A 25052-nucleotide genomic window follows, 5' to 3' on the forward strand; every position below is an offset into this window, starting at 1 on the left:
ACAGGTGGTTTAATGTGAGGATTTTGGAGGTCAAGTGTCCCAAGTTAAATTCCAAATGAATCACTCACTAGCTGTGTAACATTAGACAAGCTACTCAAGCACTCTTTATTAAAAAATGAGAATACTAATAATACCTTGCTACGTTTAAGGATCAGAGAAAACATATGCACAAAGCACCTGGAACACAGGAGGCACTCTTTAAATGGTAATACTTATTACAACTTAAAATGTCACATAACAAATAGGGTACTTGTCACAGACAAACATTCAAATGTTAATGTTATGCAGTAATAGTAATATTGAATAAGTAATTTTATTTCCATGATCTATTTACACTGTACGGAGCTGTTGAAAAGCACCCTAAGTTCACAGTACATTACAATATATTCCCGAATATTCCTTTATAAAGGTTTATAGAACGTGGCATGTCAACATGTGACAAAACTCTCAAAAGCATGTCACCAATTCTGTGAGAGCAAGAATGCATCCAAGTGTTATCAATTTCACAATCACAAGTCACCATTTGAGTTTTAAATACATACATGTTTTAAATTAAAAAATTCTACAGTGGAAAGTTCTTGAGGCAATACTTATTAGTTCATTAACGTATGCACTTTCATGGAGATGTGGCATAATAACCCCTATCAACAATCTGTCCAAGAAACATTTCAACAAGTTTAGCAGTCCAGAAATTCTGGTCATTTGTTTCTACTTTTTCTTCTTTGCTGGTTCTCCTGGCTCTACTTTGCGCTTTTTAGAAGTATGCTCATCTTTTTCATCATCTTTAAATAGAAAAGGAAGAGTTTCGATCAGTAATTTAAAAAAACCCAACATGTTAAGCATTAAAATTTCACTGGCTTTATACCAAAATTATTACCCTCATCAACTAATGTTTCTCTCAGAGTTTCCCAATAAAAAACAAGAATTAACTTTTAGAGTTCTGATTTTTAAATGCAAATGAAAGTGAGCAATTTTTTTTTTCAATTGCAGCCATACAAAATTCAGAAAGTGACTCTTTAGCACTATATTAAGGTAGCTTAAAATAAGTGACTTGACTTCCCCCAAATCAGACTTTTGAAAAAGGCTCCCAAATACTCAGCAAGCTTGTCCAACCTGCCTTATTTGTTGTTGTTGTTGTTGTGCTGTTTTGTTTTAGGCTTTTAGCAGCCTGAAGCCATGGTTTTTAGTTTCTGTCTCTAGTGATAAGCAGAAAAGAAGGATGATGAAGGGGCTTTATTGGCCAAACGAAAAACAGAAACTAAGAACTCATGACTGTATTCTCTCCCTTGGACACCACTACATAATAGTATTTACATTGTGTATATTCAAATACAATCAATGCTTTGTAAGAATGGAACATATTGTTTTCTTTTTACAAAAAATAGGTATCAATCTAACCATGACATTATTTAAGTGGCTATCAGCTGTCCTCCTCCTTTCAATCTGCTTTCTCTCCTCCAAAAACAACTTTTTTCCCCATCACCTTCTCCACCCACCCCAAATCCTTATTTTGAGGTTAAAAAGCACTCACAAACAGGTTTCTCCAAATCTCTATTTGGAATTTTATCACGTACTAAGTTCTAATTTCCGCTCCCCCACCCCCAATTCCTAGGACGGCCAGAACATTCTAACAGCAACAGAAAAATATGTATCTTCCTACTTCGTATTATGGAGAATTTGGAGAGGGGAGGGAGGTTAGAGAAGAGCCTTACATTAAAACAATGTCCTTTACACCTTTCCAAAATCTTATTAGTATTTTAAAACGAACATTTAAAACTAGTATTTAAAAAATTAAAATAGAATAAAAATTTTTTTTTAATCCAATGTTTTAAAATATCCAACTACATGGTTAAAAAAAAAATACAGGGTAGCACAGACTAGTTGCTAATTCCATCTCCCTAAACAAATGTGTGGTATTAAGAACTCCAAATAGACAGAGTAACATGGAAAAGATGTTATGATTTATAAAATACAAATTTATTTTGAGCACATTACTAATTAATTGTTGCTTTTGACTTTATTTTCTTGATCAACAGATACTCAAAAAGTTCAACAGGTCCTCAAATGGAGATTTATAAAATATTTTGATATTGAAAGGGGCCTTCATATTAAAAAATGTGGGGAACTACTGACATCAAATCATACATTCCTTGAAAGAAATATACTTAAAATCTTAAGCCTTTAATTCCCTTCTGCTAACTGTACCATAATCAGAATATCTCATTTATTGACGCAGATAACAATCAGTACTATTCATCTTCACTCTTCTTCAAGCACAGCATGGTGATGTTATTCATATGCTTCACAGAGCACTATGGATTTATGTAGGCAGTGTAATAAAATAATAAAATACAATTCAGATCAACAACGCACCCCAGGAATTTACAAATCAAAGTTTTAATCAGTAGTTTATCATGTTCACACAAAAGCTCTGGCTCTACAAACCAAATAACATAGTATACCACTAAAACAAGCCAAACCTTTTACTTTTTTTTTTTGAGACGCAGTCTCGCTCTGTTGCCCAGGCTGGAGGGCAGTGGCGCAATCTCGGCTCACTGCAAGCTCCGCCTCCCAGGTTCACGCCATTCTCCTGCCTCAGCCTCTCAAGTAGCTGGGACTACAGGCACCTGCCATCACGCCCAGTTAATTTTTTGTATTTGTAGTAGAGACGGGGTTTCACCGTGTTAGCCAGGATGGTCTCGATCTCCTGACCTCGTGATCCACCCACTCTGGCCTCCCAAAGTGCTGGATTACAGGTGTGAGCCACCGCACCCAGCACCTTTTGCTTTTTAACTGGAGTGAATTATCACTAAGCTCGTCCTTTGAGATTTTCAGTAGTGATAATATAGAAATGGAAAGTATTAAGTTTACAATATTCACTACGCATTAACATACATTTAGAAGATACTGAGATATTTTTGCTTTTAATTTGCCACTTATTACAAATAAATTAACTGAATAACAAAACCACAAACTACTGAAGTTGAAAAATAACTGGCTATCAGTGATTTGAGCAGAAGTGCTATGCCATCTAGTGTCATGACAAGGCACTGCTTTATAAACTACAGTAGGGGAAAAAAATCTGAGCAATGTTCATTTATCAACTTTACTGAGCTTTTTTACTCCATCTCATATAGTATAGATGTACTGGTGAGGAAACAGTTTTTTTTATTATGGAACTCAAATCACTCAAGTTAAGTAAGTTTAACTTATCAATAAACAAACTTTCTAAATTCTAAAAACGTAAACTAAAAATCACTGTATTAATTATGCTTTTACAATTAATTATACATGTCAATAAAGCTACAACTAATAACTAAGCTTTGCTTACTTACGTTTTACAACCACTAAAACCAGAAGTGCTGATAAGCAGCAAGACTCAGTGATGGGTTCTGAACCTTTCCCAGCTCTTCCTCTAACGTAACTGGAAGACAGATGTTAACCAGCAATAAAAGGCCAAAGGGCAGAATGGGGAAGCAAAATAAAAAAGTAACTTGATAATCTAAAATTTGGATTAGAGTGTAGAGTTTCTGATACATATTTTATGAATGAAAAAAAACGGGCTAAAAAATTATGACATAAATTGATTTTACAGTGGGTTTATGATATAGGAATCTGAAATGGCAAAAATCACTTCTAAAAGTGGGTCTTTTTGTCATTTGATGTTGCCTGTATTTGTTTTCTGACAAAGGACCATCATGTGATCAAAAAGACAGAAATTATCTATGTAAATAGCAGTGTTACTTATCATATATTTGGAACTCCTTCTAACTTAACTCAAAAGCTAAGCTGGAAGAAAGATAATTCTTGCTTGCTTGCCTTGGTGTATAATCCTGGTTTTTTCCACATAATGACAAAAATGTGAGAGCACCAGCCTATGGAAATCTAGTTTGAGTATCAACCCTAGTATCTTTACTGCCATTCTCCCTACAGAAGAATATCTGTATCTCAAACACTGTTGAGAAATAGCTATTCATCAGGAGACCAAATACCAGTTTAATAAGGCATAATTTATATTTAAAGGTCTGGATTTGAATGCCTACTACTCTGCCTCTTTTTTAGCTGTGTGAATGAATTTGGGAAAATTCTCTAATTTGAGATTGTTCTATCATCTGTAAAATAGTAATAATGAGTCATGTAGCACTTCTGTATCAGGTTGCTGGGAGTAATAAATAAGAAAACTGTGAGAAAGTGTGTATTTTAGAACTTGGCATTTTCTAGTTTTGTGACCTTGGACAAGTGATGTAAGCTATCATTTCCACATTTCTCTTATTTCACAAGGTGTTGTAATAATTACAGATTACTTAAGCAAATATATTTTTACTAATTATGAAAAAGATTGGCTGGGCACGGTGGCTCACATCTGTAATCCCAGCACTTTGATAGGCCAAGGTGGGCAGATAATGAGGTCAGGAGATGGAGACCACCCTGGCTAACATGGTGAAACCCCGTCTCCACTAAAAATACAAAAAAATTAGCCAGGCGTGGTGGTGGGCGCCTGTAGTCCTAGCAACTTGGGAGGCTGAGGCGGGAGAACGGTGTGAACCCAGAAGACGGAGCTTGCAGTGAGCCAAGATGGAGTGCCACTGCACTCCAGCCTGGGCGACCAAGCGAGACTCCTCTCAAAAAAAAAAAAAAAAAAAAAGAAAAGAAAAAGATTGTACAATGTGAGGTATTATAAATGTTCACATCATTTTAGGTCTGCAAAAAGATGCCACTTACTGAAGAGGCTCCTTCATTGTTGACTTCTAATACATATTGAAAGTCAGCAAAAGTAATGGAAAAGTTAGGTAGAATCAAAATTAAAGTAAGAACTCCCGCTAGTCAGTTCTCCTTTCTCTTAAAACATCACTCGCTGCATGACTGTAAAAAGGGGCTAAGTAGCCCCTGTATTGTTAGAAGATCAGAAATCTGTTTAACAAAAATGGCATACTCTTTCTTAAAAATAATGGTCCAAAACATTAGTTCGATTCAACAATTATCTACTGAATCCTTACAATGTACTTGATACAAACGTAAACACTTCAAATCCTGCTGTTTGAGGAACTCATCATAAAGCAGACAGACTTTTAAAAAACCACATACAAGTGATGAGGGCAATCAACAGCATTAGCATAAACAAAGGTACAGAGGAGCAAATAATTATTAGAGGTGATACCTGAGATTTCTTCTTTTGAGTTGGATTTTGAAAGATGAATGAGTTTACTAGCCAGAGATAAGAAACAACACTCCAGAATAAGGTGCAACATATACTGAAAGGCAGGGAACCATAAAATTCAGTTCTGGATTTCAAGATCTTCAAGCGCTAGAAAGGGGCCATTAAAAATGACTGTGGACAGGGAGAAAGGGCCTATCAATAGAAGGCCTTGACTCTATCCCATTGAAGGGTTTTAAGCAGGCAAGTTATATAATCAGATATGACTTTTAGAAACTCAACACTAGCTGCAGTGTGAAGGATGGAACAGATTGGATAAGAGTGTGTAGGCAAAGATTACTGTGATAGTCCAAGTAAGAGATGAAATTATGCTGTTACGAACTAAAGTAAAACAACTAAGTCATTATCTTCCTATTACTATGTAGTAATGCTCAGTTAAATTCATTTTGTCATAATAATTTTAGCTCTGAAGCACAACTGCTTTAACAGAAAATGAAGCTTTCGGCCGGGCGCGGTGGCTCACGCCTGTAATCCCAACACTTTAGGAGGCCGAGGCAGATGGATCACATGAAGTCAGGAATTCAAGACCAGCCTGACCAACATGGTAAAACCCCATCTCTAATCCCCGCCCTCAAAAAAAAAAAAAAAGCCAGGAATGGTGGCAGGCGCCTGTAATCCTAGCTGCTTGGAGGCTGAGGCAGAAGAATCACTTGAACTTGGGAGGTGGAGAGTGCAGTGAGCCGAGATCGCGACACTGCACTCCAGCCTGGGCAACAAGAGCGAAACGCTGACGCAAAAAAAAAAAAAAAAAAAAAAGAAAATCAAGCCTTCGGCACTTTGCAGCCAGTCACAAGAATCCATGAATTGATTTGTGTTCTAATAATAAGGCCTCATAAAACACAGACTACTGGATGAGATACCAGATATTTCACTTTAAAGCCTGAACATTATGATCTTTCATTAATAACACAGCAACTATTAGCTATCAGAGACTTCATGTTAAAGCCAAATATATATGATCTTTCTCAAAAGCAGAGCAAGAAGTATCCAAAGACCATCAAATTAGTTTGCCAATTTGCTAGATTTAATTTTCATTCATTAAATATCTCATTTTTTAAAGCCCATCACGGGGATCAAAATAGATTACCACGGGATTCTGACTTTCCTTACCTGATTCCAACGTCTCCTCCCCTTCCGGTAGAAGCCTAGCTTTCTTAGCATTCTGTGGGGCATCATCACCATTGTCCTCATATATGTTAGACCATTTTATTGCCATGTCAAGCTCTGGAGGAGGAGGCTTCTTCTCAGTGGTGTAGGTCTCAGGAGGTGGTACATAATTTGACTTCCATATTTTGAATTCCTTTGGAGGCTGTTAAGCAAGCACATTAAGAAGCACTGTGACGAACCGAGGTTCCTATGATGGACCTGGGCACATGCAACTCCCTGCCGTTCGCTTATCGTTCAGGCTTTTTTTTTTCTTTAAGGTTGAAAGACACATTTTTCCATCAAAATCACAATACCGTTAAGTGAAAAGCCAAAGGGTTCCCTATATGAATAAAGCTAATAACTTTTAGTTACCAAAGAAGAATCCAGTCTCAGAGATACTACGCCAAGGCTGACCCCTTCAGGAGGCTGCAGCAGACACTGTCTTGGAGGCAGCACCGCAGGCACTTCGGCGTCAAAGGGAAGGGGTCTCAGGGAGAAGCTGCAGCGGGGGGGGCGGGGGAGTCACCACCGTTAGTCCTCGCCGCGCGGGGTCGGGGCACCGAGCGCGGAGGTTTGGGTCTCCTCACAAGGGGGCGGGGCTGCGGGTCCGGTCTGACACCCACCAGGCTGGGGGAGGGGGCCAGGTTTCCCAGGGCTTGAGGTGGAAGGGGGTGGTGCGGCATCCCGCGGGGGTGACTGCGTGTGGGGGAACGGACAGCAGGTCCCCAGCAGAGGGCTCAGGAGGAAGGGGGCGCAGGCCGGGGCCGAGACCGGGAAACGGGGTCGGGGACCTCACCTCCTCAGGTGCCTTGACGACGTGCCTCTCCCAGTCTATCTGCTTGTTGAGCGGATTGTAGAGAAAGGCCGGGCGAGTCACGCTCCTAAACAGCTCGTCGGGTCCCGGGAGCCGCTTCTCCGCCTTGTTCCTACAGCCGCCCGCCGACTTCGCCAGATCCGGGGTTCTGCGACTCGTCTCCTCCGGCTCGATGTTATCCTCCTCGTCCGAGGAGTCTGAGCTGCTGCTCCCGTATGCCGCGAAATAGCTCAGAGGGTCCTTCTCCTCCGCTGCCATGACGGCTGCGAGCGACGACCCAGCACTCTGCCGGAAGCCGGAAACCGGAAGTCAAGCCAGGGCCCGCCCAGCGCGTGGCCCCGCCCCAAGTCTTACAAATAAGCCTGCTGTCTGCGCCCCCTGGCGGCTGCGCCTCGCTCCTGCTTCCTAGCGAAGGGGCTGAGGCTGGAGGCGGGCCCGGCACGTTGCCAAGCAGGGGCGGGGGCTGCTTTTGCTCATTTCCGAAGAGCTCTGAGAAGAGACGAAGTATGCTCATGAGCCAGGGATCCCAGCCAAACTTCCCGCATTCGATAGCATTTATTAAAGGCATAGAAAAGCTAAGAATTTTGTCTTTTCGCTGTCACTCCACTTTAGCTCTTGCCCAGAGAGGGTAGGATTTTTTCCTGATCCACTGCATCTCGTCTTCCAAATAAAAATTACTCTCAGTGTGATTCCTTAGGTTGTCATGGAAGACCTCTAGGGGTGGTGGACTTCCCCAAGCCAAGAACTAAATCCTTTCCTGCTTGACCTCATTCAAGTGCGCTCTGAACAGCTTTGATAAAACTCTTGGATCATAGCCCACCACTTGGGTCATCCAAACTCTCTGGCTTCTCATTGTCAGCCTCTTCTCTGCCTGCTTTGCTCCATATGGCCCTTAAATGTTGGTGTTTCCCAACATATTGTACTATCTTTCGGTGATGCTTCTAACATTTTAAAGGGCGTTACAAAGTTGCAAGTCAGCCCATCCCTTTTCACGGCATTAACTATGCTATGATTCCCAAATCTGAGTGTTCAACCCCAATCTTTCCACCCAAATTCTAGACCCGACCACCACGTGGATCTTAAATTTTCCATATGGTATTTTTCTGGGACCTCAACCAACCACTTACTGGAACCGTAACCTGTCTTTTCATATAATTTTTCTCTGCATTTTTGTTCCTTCTTTTGGTAAATCGTGTAACCATATGCCTAGTATTCAGGGAAACTAGAACTCTTTGACTCCTTCTGGTGAACTAAATAGGAATGATACCCAAATGACGTTATCAGTGTAAAAATTTAGATTTCACTTAAGGATGCCTGCTCGTTTACATACTCACACGCACACATAACTTGCCATTCCTCCCTGGAAGTAGGCTCCAGGGCAGAGTTATATAACTATCTTGTTCACTCCCTCTTTTCTGTGGTACAATGTCTATGAGCTCCTTGAGGGGAGAAGCTGGACCGTGCTTTGCTCATTTTTAGATTCCTAGTACCCAGCGCAGTGCTTGTCACAGAGCAGGTGGTTAATAAATATTTTTTGATTATAATAATTTATGATGGTGTGGGTCTAGATAAGTGTTTCTCAAGTTTTCTCATCCAGGTTCCTATGTTGGCAGAGGAAAATGATGGTCTCAAAGTGCAAAGTTTGGGAGTCCCCAAAACCATCCTCACTCCTGACACCAATTTCAGGTTTTGCAAACTTCAGACTACCCTCAGGTTTGATAATTTACTAGAAGGACTCACAGAACTCACTGCAAGCCATTATACTCATGGTTACAGTTTATTACAGCAAAAGAACACGGGGTTGCGGGGGGGGGGGGGACCAAACAGCCAAGGGAAGAGGCATATATCTTCCAGTTGTCCTCTCCTAGTGGAATTGTGAACAGTATGCACTTCTCCTGGCAGAGACACGTGATGGTATGCATGGAATACTGCCATCCAGAGAAACTCACCGGAGCTTTATTGTCCAGAGTTTTTATTGGGGCTTGGCCATATAGACACAGTTAATTGCCCAAGAGTGACCTGGGTCTCCAGTTCCTCCAGAAGCTGAGCTGATACTTGTGGCCCAAAGTCCCATGGGCATATGTATTTTTTTTTAATACAAGATCTTGAAAATGTATGGAAATTTTGCATGGTTGTGTTTAATAAAGCTTTCTTTTAATAGACAAAAATATTTAGAATTACTTATTACTGAGTAAAACTGACACTCTGAGTGACTTTTAAAATGGACTCACTGTTGAATGCCTTGGAGACTGAGGTACTCAGTTTGAGCAACATGAGTCCTTGTTATCAAACCATCGGTGGTCTCTGTGAGACTTGGTCCAAAGACCACTTCTTACTTGACCTTTCAACAAGATAGTTGCCTTCTTGAAATGCTTTTCTCTTGCCTTTCACTAGATCATACACTTTAGTTCTCTTCCTATTTCACAGGGCCCTTTTCAGTTTTTTCTGTTGTCTTCTCTGTATCACCTCTAGATGCAGAAGCATCTCAGGCTCACTTCTGAGCCTTCCTCTTTTTTGTGTACCCTCCATTTCAAGGCAAACTCACTAAGTTCCAAGGTTTTAAATACTATTTATGCTAATAACTCCCACATTTACATAACTGGTCCAAAAGTCTTCCTGAACACCAAACTTCTATATGCAGTTTCCTACTTCAATGTCTCATAAGCTCCTTAAACTTAGCATTTTTGTAGCAGATTATCTACAAAGATAGCTGCCAACAATTCCTCTTGTCTCATGTTTCCTAATGATTTGAGTCAGGTTATGAATCTTTAGCAAGAATATTATGAAAGTGGTATTATGGTCTTCTCACTGCCTTCTACCAGAAGGCACATGATTTCAGTTTGTCCTGGCACTGATGACTTTACCTTTGATTTGTTTAAGGTTGTATCTGCCAGGCTTCTCCACTGTAGTTACCTTTTTCCTCCTTTGTAAGTATTTTTGTAGTGAGGTATTTAGAGACTTTGTCAACATCACATTCTCCTCCAAATTATTTGTCTATTTATTCATTTTGCTTGAGACAGAGTGTCACTCCATCACTCAGCTGGAGTGCAGTATCACAATCTCAGCTCACTGCAACCTCCACCTCCCAGGTTCAAATGATTCTTGTGCCTCAGCCTCTTGAGTAGCTGAGATTAAGGCACCTGCCACCACGCCTGGCTAATTTTTGTATTTTTAGTAGAGACAGGGTTTCCCCATGTTGGCCAAGCTGGTCTCGAACTCCTGGGCTCAAGTGATCTGCCCACCTCAGCCTCCCAAAGCGTTGGGATTACATGCATGAGCCACCATGCCCAGTCTGTTCATTTATTTATATTAGCATTGACTAATGGTTTCTTATCAAATGAGTTATAATCCATTATTATTTATTTTGATGTTGAAATTGTCTCTGATTTGGCCAGTGGGAGCCCCTTCAAGCAGGCTTCTGCATTCTTTGGACATGTCCTCCCCAAGATTCTTTGATCACTTGGTCTGCTTCCTGAAACAAGATGTTTCAGGCTCATCTTATACTTTGCATTGAAATTAGCCATTTCCAAGGAACTTTGATTCCTTTTAATGGAGAATGGTATTTAGAAGCCAAGGTCTGGGTGCTAGGTGAGCTCATTGCTAATAAGATGTTAATGTTTCCAGGTTCTCTCACTAATTCATTCCTACCTCAGGGCTTCTGACCTCAATGTTACTTCTGCCTGGAACTCTTCCCTTTAGAACTTCCCATGGCTGGCTCCTTTTTATGAGTTAGGTCTCTGCTCAAAGCCTCACCTGCTCTGAGAAGCCTTCTACAATATTATTATCAAGTATCTTCCAAGTTACTTTTTAACTCATGCCTTATTTTGTTTCCATGGTAACTAGAATTATCTTCATTTTCTTTATTTTTGGACTCTCCCACATGTGTTGTGTAAGAACACAGGCTTAAGAGTCAAACAGCCCTGGATTTTAATCCTAAAGAGCTGTGTGATTTTAAATCATTGACTTTATCTTGAGTATCTCATCTGTGGAAAAAAAAAAAAAAAAATGACAATAAAACCTTCCTTGCAGGTTGTTATTAGGATTAAAAAAAAAAGAAACAAGATCACACATGTGGAAACACTAAACTCATTATTTGGCATCTAGTAAGGCTGTGGATTGCAAACTTTGTTGCCCGCTGAAAATCACCCGGAAATCTGATGCCTGGCTTCCACAACCAAACATTGTGATTTATTGGGTATGGCTGGAGATTGGGATCTTTAAGTGCTCCTCAGTTGATTCTAAAATGGACAACAAAATTTGGGAGCCATTGCAATAAAGAACTATTTCTGGTAATTAAATAGTATGGTAAATTCAGTATGAAGATTTTAGCCGCAGCACTCAAGTTTTTTGCATATTATCTGTCCTTAAATTCAGTTCTCCTTTCAGAAAGCCCTCATAAGATTACATTTAAAAACTGTAGATGAGTTTGCTTCTTGGTTTGCTTTTTCTCCAAAGTCAACAGTGGATATATTTATCCAGTGATACAATATAATACTAGAGTGTGAAACTTCCACCTCCTTTTTACATTGCTTAGGTAAAAAGATGGTAGCTGTTAAGACTTGACTTCTACCTCATACCATACACAAAAATTACTTTGAAATGGATTATAGCGCTAAATGAGGAACTAAAACAACTTCCAAAAGAAAGCATAGAATATTATCAGGATGTTGAGATGGCAAAAATTTCTTAAACAAGAAACGAAAATCACTAGCCATGAGAAAAAAATGTGATAAATTGGATTTAAAATAAAAAACTATCTATGAAAACAAATAAACAAAAAACTGCCATTATCCTGGCCTGCCCGTATTTTACCAGTGTTTGACATTGCACACAATGAGTGATATGCTGACTAAAGACAAATCACCTCTTCAAAAGTGAACTCTCCCTCCCCTGAAAGTAGTGAATTATCTCGATTGTTCAGTCACAGGCAGTCACAGTCCTTGCTCTACTCTTTCTCCCCCTCTCACCAGTGAACTTGGCAAGTTTTTAAAAGTAAACAAACAAAGTGAACTCATCATGAAAAGACCTGGAAGAATTTTGATGCACATTGATAAGACAAAGAAGCCAGTCTGAAAAAAGCTACATACTATGATTCCAACTGTATAACGTTCTGGGAAAGATGAAACTACAGAGACAATAAAAAGATCAGTGGTTGCCAGGGTTGGGAGTGAGACGAGAGGGAGGAAGGTATGACTATGCAGAGCACATGAGCTTTTGAAGGCAGTGAAATTATTCTGCATAATGGCAGATACATGATATTACACATTTGTCAAAACCCACAGGACTGTATAACACAAAGAGTGAACCCTAATATGAACAATGGACTTTGGGTTAACAATAGTATCAAGATTCACTCATCAGGCTGGACGTGGTGGCACACACCTGTAATCCTAGCAGTTTGGGAGGCTGAGGCGGGTGGATCACCTGAGGTCAGGAGTTCAAGACCAGCCTGGCCAACATGGTGAAACCCTGTCTCCACTAAAAATACAAAAATTAGCCAGGCGTGGGAGCACACGCCTATAATCCCAGCTACTTTGGAGGCTAAGGCAGGAGAATCCCTTGAACCTGGGAAGTGGAGGTTGCAGTGAGCCGACATTGCACCACTGCATTCCAGCCTGGGTGACAGCCAGACTCCATCTCAAAAAAAAAAAAAAAAAAAAGATTGGTGGCTCATGCCTGTAATCCCAGCACTTTGGGAGGCCGAGGTGGGTGGATCATGATATCAGGAGATCGAGACCATCCTGGCTAACACAGTGAAACCCTGTCTCCACTAAAAATACAAAAAATTAGCCGGGCATGGTGGCGGGCACCTGTAGTCCTAGCTACTTGGGAGGCTGAGGCAGGAGAATGGCATGAACCTGGGAGATAGAGCTTGCAGTGAGCCGAGATCATGCCACTGCACCCCAGCCTGGGTGACAGAGTGAGACTCCGTCTCCAAAACAAACAAACAAACAAAAAGACTGACTTATCAATTATAACAAATGTGCCACATCAGTGCAAGATAATATGGGAAACTGACGGAGAAAGGGGTATTTGGAAACACTCTGTATTTTCTGCTTTTTTATAAACCTACAACTGCTCCAAAAATAAAGTATTAATAATATATACATATACATAAAAATTAACATTTTTGTATTATGATAAATATGGTATCCCTGAAAAGTAACCTTTTCACTGCTGCATTAATGAACTTAGTTAACAAATTGCATCCCGTCAGTTATCCTAAATTACACACTTTTGGCAATGGCTAGTTTTCAGGGCTAAAAGGAAAAAAAAAGATTTTGTAGAAGTCAAAAACCCACAAACCTAGCTTTATGCCAACCTTAATCTTATTGTCTATGTAGTTAGAAAACAGTCTGAAAGAAAACTCAGTGTTAAAACTAATCTATATATAGGTGTTACTGTATATCTAAATTATAATCTTTGATTCAATTTTTAAAAAGGTGTCCAGGAATTGAATTTTAAAGTCTGCTTCTGCTTTTTAAATCACCTTCCTTAAATGTAACCTATTTTCTTTCTAACACCACTATTTTTGCTATGCCTTGGAGGTGAAACATTTCTCTATAATCCTTAGAAAATGCTTACACTAAAAAAAAACCAATCTTTAAAAAATTTTAAAGCTAATATGCCAATCTTCTTCATGATGGATAAATTCATCAGTCCATCCAGAAATAGAACTGGATCTCACAATCTTAAGTAATGTTTTCTATAAATATTGGCACATATTAAAAAAACTTTTAGATACTTCCTATTGAAAATTTGTAACTCCAAAATAGCACTACTTTAAAAAAATTTTATTGTTAATAGGAAAATTTCAATTTCTACATTTTTGCAATTAATAATGGAAATATATAGGAGACAGATGTCAGGAAACAGATAAATTGTAATTTAAATAAAAACAGTGAGAACATAAGATTTATAAATGTGTAAAATTAGTCAAATTTTGTTATATAACAAAAAGAGAAATCTGGCTAATGGCCCACTTATAGCATTAAAAACAGAATTGTCACACACACCAAAAATAATTTATTCTAGTTATTTCAACTGTACATTGGTCCTCATTAAAAGAGAATGAAAAGTACAGAGAAAATATTTTTTAAAAAATCTCATCAGGCTAGGCGAGGTGGCTCAAGTCTGTAATCCCAGGACTTTGGGAGGCCAAGCTGGGTAGATTTCTTGAGCCCAGGAGTTCAAGACCAGCCTGGACAACATGGCAAAACCCCGTCTCTATAAAAAAACACAAAAATTAGTGAGGCATGGTGGCACGCACTTGTAGTCCCAGCTATATTACTTGAGAGGCTAAGGAGGGAGGATCACGTGAGCATGGGAGGCAGAAGTTGAAGTGAGCCCAGGTTGAGCCACTGCACTCCAGCCTGGGCGATAGGGCAAGACTCTGTCTCAAAAAAAAAAAAAGAAAAAAAAAAAAAGAGAAAAAAATACCTCATCAAATTACATCTAATAACTGAGGTTTAGGCCAAGACATTTGTCTTTAAGAATGAAAATGATTAAACCAAGAATGTGAAAATCCTAACAAAGTAGTATAATTAGTAATGTTAATTAGAAATGAATGTTGGCAAACTGAGATCTGAGGTGGCTTATACTCCATCAAGTGTTCCTCCGGTCTCAAAAAAAGGCTGTTTAAGTGCCTATGAGACAATGGAGTAGAAAAGAGATTTTTTATTTTTATTTTTCTATATTGGCAGTTTTCCCATCAGTGATTGGTTTTATTACTGAACAGGAACAGCTTAATGCTGAAAATTTGCTGCTGAATGACTGGCAAAGACTATTAGACTGAAAATTTCAAGCACAAATGCACTGAGGAAAAAACGTTCTTCCCAGTAAGAGTCTATTCTCAAATAGAGATATATTCCCTATTAAAATCGGTCTTAAAATAGAAAATATTTTAAAAAATAGTGAAAGACCTTAAAAAGGAAAAAAAAAAATTACTAAAAAGTACATGATCAACATGATTTACAATTAGCTACCTTAAAAGCATGCTTTTTTAAATCTAAAAATCCTATTTACAAAGTATGCTTACATCGCATTTTAAAAGACATGTATCAAATGTAAACAAATCATTACAGCCATTTTATAAAAAGATTCATATTTTTTAAAACATTTTTTGTCATCATTAAAAATTAAAAGGCAATAAAGTGTCATTGTCGTGAAACAGTACGTGATCTTAAGGGAAGAAACATCTCACTAGAGTTTCCACAAGTTCCTTCTTCTTCTAACTGCAGGTCTGGCGGCAAAGGAGGAGCCCCTGGGTCCCCAGGTCTGGGAAGTGTAGTTGAAGAGAAGATGGTATTTTCAGTTCTGCCTACTTCTAGAACAGGCAAATTCAGAGAAGAATTAGTGGAAAAAAAGGGCGTCGTGCTGGATTCTCCTTCTGGATGGTACATGACAGTGGATGCCCTCAGTTTTTCAGAGAAATTACTCTCACTTGAATTTGATCTGGAGAGGTTGTTCGTGGCTCCATCTGGAAAAGGTTCACAGCTGCTACATTTTAGTCCTACAATAAAATTATTCATATGTAAATGAAAAAGTAACTAAAAAAAATGGAGTCACTGTCCATCTTGTGACTTGTTAAAGATTACAAACTAGTTACCCCACAATCAAAATTTAAATAGCAATTTATAATTTCTGTCATAATCTATTTCAAATCTAATTTGCTTTTCTCAACAACCATGAAGTATACTATTATTTGCATTTTCTAGATAAGAAAATAGTCTCATGGAAGTTAAACGACATGTTATAATTCTTGTTTAAGGTACAGTGTACATATAAACTTAACCATCTAAAATTTTTTATAAAATAAGAAATAGCTTTCACAATAAATATTCTTTAGTATTCTGGTACAAAAAATATTAGCCAATAAAAACAAAATGTAAACAGGGCAGATGCTAAAATTCTATCTGTTGATAAATGGCAATGGCTAGTTCTTGAATAATAGGATATTAGAACTAAAAGGAATTTCAGAGGTCACCTAGGATAGTCTCTTATTATTAAAAATGAGAAAAAAGGGCGCAGCATGGTGGCTCACAGCTGTAATCCCAGCACTTTGGGAGGCCGAGGTGGGTGGAACATGAGGTCAGGAGTTCGAGACCAGCCTGGCCAACACGGCGAAACCCCGTCTCTACTAAAAATACAAAAATTAGCCAGGCGTGGTGGCAGGTGCCTGTAATCCCAGCTACTCTGGAGGCTGAAACAGGAGAATCGCTTGAACCTGGGAGGTGGAGGTTGCAGGGAGCCTAGATCGTGCCATTGCACTCCAGCCTGGGCAACAAGAGCAAGACGGTCTTTAAAAAAAAAAAAATAGAAAAAAAAAAAGGCACAGGACAGTTAAGTCATGCCCAACATTCCAGGACTACTTTGTGGGAAATTGAGAAGTACAATTCAATAGATAATGTCCTGTTTCTCAACCTCATAGTTTACTCAAATGACAGTGGTTGTTCCCAACAGCAATGGTATGAATGTATCTGCCAAAATTTCACATGTTGGAAACTTGGTTGCCACTGCAACAGTGTTAGGAGCTGAGGCCTCTGGGAGGCAACAGGGTCATGAGGGCTCTGCCCTGGACTAATGCCATTATCATGGGAATGGGTTACTTATTTTGGGAGTTCGACTCCTTTTTCTTCCCTTTCACACTCTTGCCCTCCCTCACTCTTCCATCTTCTGCCCTTCCACCATGGATGACCCTTGCCAGATGCTGGCGCCATGGACTTGGACTTAACCAGCCTCCAGAACTGTAAGAAATGAATACATTTCTTTTCTTTATGAGTTACCCAGTCTCAGGTATTGCTACAGCAGAAAACAACTTAGATACCATCAAAGAATTTTATCACATCCAAGGGGTATAGTTAACCATTATCCACAGGATTGAAAGAATAAACACAAATACAATTTACCCTTCTGTTAGGCTTAGCAAATATTCAACCTACAGGCACAGAAACCCTGAGTTGACAATTTTTAGGTAAAACCTGCATAGTCTATAAAGGACACTTACATGTCACTTCTTCCACTAGTTTTTCAACCTTACAGTCAGCATGTCTATTCCATGCTATAGAAACTACTTTCTCAGATATGGCTCAAAAGGGAAAACTTGTAATGTGTCCCAGCAAGGGGACACTTACAGACTATGAGTTCCTTAAGGGCAGAACCCTAAATTATTCTTTTCTGTAACCCTAATGCCTAGAACAGCTGTAGAACGTCACATGCACATTTATGTGTTCTGGAGAGAGAGAGAGAGACAGCGAGGAACAGAGAAAGGAGGGGGTTGGGGATTTAAATTGTGTAGGCAATTCCACACAATATTCCAATCAATGAGTGTATATTCTGCAGTGAGGGTCAAATGGGACAGGTGAATTTGCTATTCTCTTAATGTTTCCATGCTTTCACATCTTGCCAGACTAGTTTCAAGTCACGAATATTTTATGCAACGTGATTCCTATAAACAAGTGCCAATTACTTCATCTTGTGATCAACTGGTGATCACAAGAAAAACTAGCAGAGTTGGACTTTTAAAATACTTTGCCTAAATACTGTTCTTTATGTGCGATGTACAGTATTTTCTTTTATATTCTGCTGACTTTAGAAACAAATCCTTATGTATACAGGGATTTCATAATAGTTACGTTTTCCATAAATGGTATTAAATGAATACAAATGCAGTATATTGACAGATATTCCACTTTTTCAATGTAATAAGGTCATATAAGGTAAAATAAATGCAAATTGAATATAATTTTGAAGTTTAAACTTTTTGAAAGCAAAATGATCATTTCTGGTTTTTTTTGTTTTGCTTTTTTGAGACAGGGTCTTGCTCTGTTGCCCAGACTGGAGTGCAGTAGCACAATCATGGCTCACTATAGCCTCAATGTCCCAGACTCAGGTGATCCTCCCACCTCAGCCTCCTGAGTAGCTGGAAACATAGGTATGCAGCACCATGCCTGGCAAATTTTTTTTATTTTTTGTAGAGACAAGGTCTCGCTATGTTGCCCAGGCTGGTCTCAAACTCCTGACCTCAAGCAATCCTCCCGTCTTGGCCTCCTAAAATGTGGGCACCTGGCCTACTCTGCATTTTTAAAACATTATTACATTTAAATTAACTCTTAGATAAGTAAGATATCTTACCTTTCAGATGTTCTAGTTTTATATTTCTAAGTTTCAGCACTTCATCTGTAATCTTCTGTATCAGGAAGTTCTGTGTTTTTTCTCGCCGAATTGATTCAACAAGGGTGTCTAGACCTTTTGGGTTTTCCTGTAAGTAGTCTAACAATTTTCCAGCCCTTTTTCTACTTGATGTTCGACAAGAAATTTCTTCAGTGTCTTCTCTACTGAGTATTTTTTTTGCACGTAGATGATCAAAATGTCTCTCAGCTATGATTTTCTCACACAAGTATACACGTAAATTTTCTAAGGCCTAAAAGACATAAAATATGGTTCAATGTTATTTTATAACATCTAAGAATATCACATAGGTGACTATTAGTTGGCAATCTTAACTGGTGTGAGACAATGTTCTAAAGTCAGGCGGCTCAGGCCTTCTAAAATGCATGCTAATTAAGACGAAGGTCCAAGTAGACACAAGTAGGTCCTAGATATTCCTCACTGCTTTGATCTCACCTTCAAACCTAAAAACCAAGACCAGGCTGTTGTGAGGAGGGACCGGCTGAATCTAGAGGGCCTGGGTCCTTGGAAACAGGGAGGTCTGTTGAGGGCCATCTTCGGGAATAAAGATGAGGGCAAAGACTACTGTACATTTTAGCTATCAGTTAGCAACGAGTCCAGAATTAGTCAGGACCAATAACTTAGTGAGAGGTCTCACAGTCTGTAACTTTCTCATGTTTGTTATTAATTACTCCATTTCCTTAGAGTAAAACTATTAAAAACAAAAAACAAAACCCTAAACTGAAAGAGCCCATGTGTATCTGTCTTTGGGGTCCGCTGGAAAGACTACACTCTAACTCAATGAATTGGTCTTGGTGGAAGGGAGATGGAAAGATGTGTGGGGAATAGTGAGTGTTGGAAAAATGAAAGAAATAAAGAAAAAGGACACCACAAAAAAGCAAACCTAGACTTCAGAAGTGCCTGAGAGCTTAATTAGCAGAAAACCCATGTTGATCTCAATAAATGGCATTAATAATTTGATATTGGTGACTGTATTTTAGTTCCTCTATTGACTAGACATACGATCTTGGGCAGGTAATTAACTCCTCTGTGCTTGTTTCCTCAGCTGACTGTTATATGAGGAATAAAGATAGGCAAAGTGCTTAGAAAAGTGCTTGGTACATAGTAAGTGATCAACATACGTTAGTAACGATGACAAAGGTAATGGAAGGCCAAGTACCCTAGTATATGATGTCAGGAAAGTAGGCTAGGTGAAGGGTTCCTGTGGTTCTTGGTCTACTGAAGTTCCACATTTACTTGTTTGTTCACAGGACAAACATTTTACATATCTTAATTCCTAATATGCCGAGTGCTGAGCACTGAGTATACAAAGATGAACAAGATTTGAATCCCACATGCAAAGGGCTCATGGTCTAGGTGGGAAAACGATAAATATCACAGGCAATAATTATAAAACAATGTGATAGGGCCCAGAAAAAAAAGATTGCAGGTCAAATACTATAAGAGCACAGAGTAAGCAAATAACTATGTCCAGGACCTGGTCCTTATCATATCTGGCATGGATTATTAACAATAGAAACCTAGCTGCACTTACTACCTCCTTCCCCCTCCTCAACATTTCTCCTTCAAGAGAAAATGGAAATCTGGAGTATTATATGAATTTTACTAAATTTGTTTTAAGGATCTCACTCTGTTGCCTAGGCTGGAAAGCAGTGGCTTGATCATAGCTCACTGCAGCCTGGAATCCCTAGACTCAAGTGATCCCCATCTCAGCCTCTTGAGTAGCTAGGACTACAGGTGTGAGCTACCATGCCCAGCTAATTTTTATTTTTATTTTTTTGTAGAGGAGGGATCTTTGCTACATTACCTAGGCTGGTCTTGAACTCCTGGTCTTAAATGATCCTCCCACCTTATCCTCCTGAGTTGTTGGGATTACAGGGGTGGGCCACTGTGCCCAGCAAATTCTAATATTGAAATTTTGTTAATTTAAAAACAATTTTAAAAACAATGTTCTGCCCTGTCTTAAAGGATAAAGTTCCTTTACGTGGCAGAATAGTAGAGAAGTTAAGAGCATGGCTCTAAAGTTGGACCAACCTCAGTTCAAATTTTGAATCTAGTACTCACCCTTGTGAGAGCTGGCCCAAGTTACTTCACCACTCCAAGCTTCAGGTATGTTATTGATAAAATAAGGATTAAAAACTTAACTCACAGGAAATCAAGGAGGACTAAATGCAAATACTATATATGAAGGTCACGCATAGTCTCTGTACACAGTAAGTAATAATAACTAATTAGGGAAAACAAGGTTCATTGATAATATGGCTCCTGCCTACTTCTCCAACTTAATCTATCACTACCTTTGTCCTGAAAATTTATGCTCTACCTAAAACTGTCTCTCTACATTTCCTTATGTATTTTTTGTCTTCTTTTCTTTTATCAGATCCTAAAGCCCCTATTCGTCCTTTAAGATTTAGGTCAGTGGTCATCTTCTTTGGAAAGGTTTACCTAACTCCCCAGAATGAGTTAGGCACCCCCTCCTCTGTCCTTGTAGCACTTTGTGTATACATTTCACCTTTCTATACACCAGGACTCCACCTCTTTCACCTTATCTCAAAATTCATTTCCAGATACTTCCATCCTGCCCCAGTATTCTTCTTGAAGTCACCAATGACCCCCTTATTGACAAATCTTTTCCATCTTCATTTTATTTTTCAGCTGCATAAACACAGTTGACTACTCCCTCCCTGAAACAATAAAATTGTTACATGAATACCACACTCTCCTGGTTTTCTTCCCATCTCTGTGGACACAAGTTTTCAATCACTTTCTCTTTTTCTTTTTTGTTATCCTACTTTCAAGCTAACAAGTCACTTTTTAAAACTCTTTTCTTTAAAGGTTTTTAAACCATTTTTCTCTTATAGCTCTCAGCTTTCTAGGTAAAATCATTCCATCCCACACTTACATTTCTAGCTCAGATCTCTCTTCTGATCTTTAACTTTACAGATGTAATTGCTGATAGGACATTTCCATGTACTAATCTAATTATATCCTCTTCCTCAACTCCCACGTTCAATCCATCACCAGGTCCTATCCCTTCTAGTTCAGAAACTGCATCTGGAATTCTCCTGCTCCATCCATCTCCACTACCTTCACCCTGATCCAAATCACCATCATCTTCCATCTCTATAGATTCCAAAAGCCTGCTCACTGGCTTCCCTGTTCTTATTCTTGTTCTCCTCAGTCCATGAAACAGGCAGAGGGATCTTTAAACAATATAATTCTTCAACATGTCTCTACATTACTTGGGGGGGAGGGGGGGTGGGAAAACGCCAAATACTTTATTTACTAAAAGGCTCTTCATGACAATGGCTCTAGCCCACCTTCCTAACTTCACTTCAGATTACCCTCTGCCTTCCTCCGATTTCCCCAAGTCACCAAGGTCTTGTATGTCTTAGGTCCTTGACAAATTCTATTCTGCCTAGAATGCTCTTCCCTCAGTTCTGTCAAATCTTTCAGGAATCAGTTTAAATGTAACCTCTCCTGACCATCCCATCTCAAGTCGATTTCCCCTACTATTGTCTTAGCACTGTTTGATTCCTTCATAGTAATTGCCATAATAAAAACAAATATATTTATTTGTTTTAAACTCTAACATCTCTGTTTGAAGCAGACAGCTACGAGGTATGTTTTAGCCAACACTGTATATTCCGTACTTACCAGAGCACCAAGTGGTTAATGTTTCAGATGAATGTAAAACTCACTGCACTTATTTTGTGATTTAAAACGATTCCCCTCAAGAAACTGAGCTCTTTTCAAGTTAGGATTGTGTCTTCATTTTTAATTTTTGAACTGTTAGAACCAACCACAGTATCAGCTTCACAGTAGCATGTAATCCATATTTATTAAACTGAACTAAATCCAACCAACACAATGAGACAAATAACTAGATAGGAGAAGGGGGAGACACTAAAGAAGTGGGAGGTCCCAAGGTGAAGGGTGGTAGCACACCATTCATCAGGAAAGGCAATGCAGCAGCAATAGCAAGCAACTTTGGGAAAAGGATAATAAAAAATTCAATTTTTTGACAAGGTGAGCAATCTGTAGGATATAAAAGTAGATTTCCAGTAGACATTTGGAAATAAGGACCTAGAGTGGAGAGAGAGAGAAAGTCCAAATATGTGGATAATTTTAAAACTAAGATCAGAAGACATTTTGAAAATATCATGAAAAAAAATCTCAAAGAAAAAAGCATGCACATAGTTTTTTTTATAGACCTTTTGAAACCCATCCATGGTTTCCTCAAGGTTACGCATTTCTGATATAGGCGTAAAATGAAATCCTGAAGACAGATAACATCAATGAACTGACAGAGAAAAACAAAGACCTGGAAGCCCCTCTTCACATCTGTACTTGTATACAGATCTTATTTCCTTCCACTTGTAATTTCTCAGTTCCTGTTTTATTAGCTGTAAAATGGGAATGGCAATTATCTTCTTTAGAGGTTGTTGTGAAGGTTAAGTGGGAACATTGTAAACTGTGTGACACAGCATCTGGAACATAGGAGGACTAGCTCTTGGAAGTCAAGGTTTTACTGGCACTCACCATGAATAAGACAACATTTATTCTACTGTAGTTATTTATGTTCCATTCTTATCTCTACTAGAATGTAAAGTAGGAAACTGATCTTCATTTTTCTGTATCCTTCCAGACCCAAGGCCAGTGCTTTCCATATAGTAAGTGCTCCATAAATCTCTGTTGAATGAGGAAACTAAGCACAACTCCCAGTCACATCCAGTTTCCTTCTGCTGGTGAGTCACACCAATTGTGAGCACAGTGTAATAAAGCTTACAGGGAAGAGGAAGGGATTTGAAGTGGATGAACATTTAAAAAGTTGCCATCCTGTCCAGTTCACCAAAATGACTTTGTGAAAGTACTGCAGTGTTCAGTAAGAACACGTTTCATGTTGAGTTTCTGTTTTTAATTTGAATTCATATAAAGTATTTTAGTGATACTCATACAGGTCTCATCTGGCAAAACAAGTAAACGCAAAGGAAAAAGAATGTCCTATCTCAACAAAGCCATTCGTTACAAATAAATATGAAGGTTTATGTAGTTCTGCACCATCCGAGAAGAGCATAATTTAGCTACTGAGTATTTTCGACGTTTACCTGTACATTAATTCTCAGCTACGTGTATTCACTCCCCCAACCCCAATTTAAATATGTGGGCGTCTGCTTACTAGGGGAATTCCAGGTTGTGCTTTCAGCTGTTGAGCTTCCTCAAGCCCCCTATGCAAAAGAGCTTCACATTTTTGGTCCACTGCTTGGGATCCTTCACCTGGTACAGCCTTCGCTCCAGGCTGAGAGAGCAGCCTAGGCAGCCTGACTCAAGGATGAATCTGAGCCACCGGTCCATGACGAAGCAGCTCCAAGAACACAGTGTGGGGAAAAGCATGAGGGGATGGGTGAGGAGTGGGCAAGAATCAAAACTCCACTGGGTAACAAAGCCCAAGCTCTGCGTTTAGCGACGTAAAACCTGGATTGACAGGTCACTGGAGGACCACTGCCATCAAAGTCCCTCGGATGCAGGGCTCGCCACAGTCTTCCTGTGCTAGGACTTTCCGCTCCTCGGACCTAGAGGATCCTCCTTGTCCTCGGACTCCAGGCTTCCGCTTCCCTCGCCCGCTGGGCTGCAGCCCGCACCCGCCCGCCTTGGGCACAGTTGCGTTACTCACGTCCTTCTTCACTTCAGTGAGGTCCTCCTCGGTGAGGGACGGCGCGGTGGGCTCCATGGTGGAGGCGGGAGATGGCGCTTCTTCCGGGTCCGGGAGCTCGAGCTGCGCCGCCCCGCCCTGGCTGGGGGCTTCGGTCTCCGGGTAATGGGGGAGAAGAAGAGGAGGCAGAGCGGGTCGGGAGAAAGACAGCCGCCCCTTCGGGAACAGAGGGACTCGGGGGGTCAAAACGTAGCGCTTCCGGCCCCGCCCCTGGGGTCGACGGCGCCGCAAACCTACGCGTCGCGACGCGGAGCTCGGAGGAGTGTTCCTTCCCTCTCTTAGAGGCTCAGGCGCAGGGACCGCCCCGCGGCGCGTCCCTTGGCAGAGCCCGCCCTGTCTCTGCGGCAGCCTATTGGCGCCAGCCCGCGGGCCGATCCTGTTCCCGCCCCCGATCGGAGCCTTTCGGGTGGCTCCACCCACAATGGGCGTTTCCTCAAGCCACGCCTGCGCAGGTCGTCGGTAAGTGGCCCAGGTTAGCTTCCTCATAAGGCATCGTTTCCGTGGGTGGGGTCCGTGAGTGCCCAGGCAGTTGGCACTCTCAGCCTTTGCTGCCTGCTCACTTCGGGGGAGTCTGGTCTGGGCTTATCAGTACCTTCGGGTTCCTCCCCTTTTCCCAGACCCTGCCCTACGATTTCCTGTTGCTATGTTTGCCGGTTACTGTTTCGGTCACGCACGAACGCACTCATACACACATACACATGCATACACACAAACAGCCTAACTACTAAATAAATTTTTGAAAGAAAAAAAGAAAGCACCTACAATCCCACCACTTTAACACCTAGTTTAATGTTTGCATACTTTTTGGTCACTGTTCATTGTAAACATAATTTTTCCTCATTAGTTAATCTGTGTAATGGAAATAGATATGCTTACATTTTAGGGCTGCTGGGATCATATATAAAGTTCTTAAAGGTAGTTGGCACACAGTATGCACTCAACTGATTATTTATTTATTTATGGAGACAGGATCT

At 40.0% G+C, this 25052-nt stretch overlaps 2 protein-coding genes across 4 annotated transcripts; both read right to left on the bottom strand.

Moving 5' to 3' along the window:
- Nucleotides 1–522: 522 nt before the first annotated feature.
- C1H1orf52 (chromosome 1 C1orf52 homolog) lies at nt 523–7487 on the bottom strand. Of its 3 annotated transcripts, none has more exons than XM_009212075.4 (4): nt 7158–7487; nt 6326–6524; nt 3336–3424; nt 673–782 (listed from the first exon to the last, which is right to left on the bottom strand). In XM_009212075.4, the coding sequence occupies exons 1-3, from the start codon at nt 7431–7433 to the stop codon at nt 3348–3350; spliced, it is 552 nt and encodes a 183-aa protein (XP_009210339.1). In that variant the 5' UTR covers nt 7434–7487; the 3' UTR covers nt 673–782; nt 3336–3347. The 3 variants fall into 3 exon arrangements, 2 of the variants coding, with proteins under 2 accessions (XP_003892183.1, XP_009210339.1); XR_004176052.1 differs by lacking the exon at nt 3336–3424 and adding an exon at nt 5159–5329 and having other exon boundaries at nt 674–782; XM_003892134.5 differs by lacking the exon at nt 3336–3424 and having other exon boundaries at nt 523–782; nt 7158–7484.
- A 6461-nt stretch (nt 7488–13948) lies between these two features.
- BCL10 (BCL10 immune signaling adaptor) lies at nt 13949–24822 on the bottom strand. The gene is made up of 3 exons (XM_003892136.5): nt 24040–24822; nt 18309–18597; nt 13949–15687 (listed from the first exon to the last, which is right to left on the bottom strand). The coding sequence occupies exons 1-3, from the start codon at nt 24562–24564 to the stop codon at nt 15332–15334; spliced, it is 1170 nt and encodes a 389-aa protein (XP_003892185.2). The 5' UTR covers nt 24565–24822; the 3' UTR covers nt 13949–15331.
- Between the last annotated feature and the right edge of the window lie 230 nt (nt 24823–25052).

This window comes from Papio anubis, chromosome 1 (assembly GCF_008728515.1).
Source record: "Papio anubis isolate 15944 chromosome 1, Panubis1.0, whole genome shotgun sequence".
Taxonomy (NCBI): domain Eukaryota; kingdom Metazoa; phylum Chordata; class Mammalia; order Primates; family Cercopithecidae; genus Papio; species Papio anubis.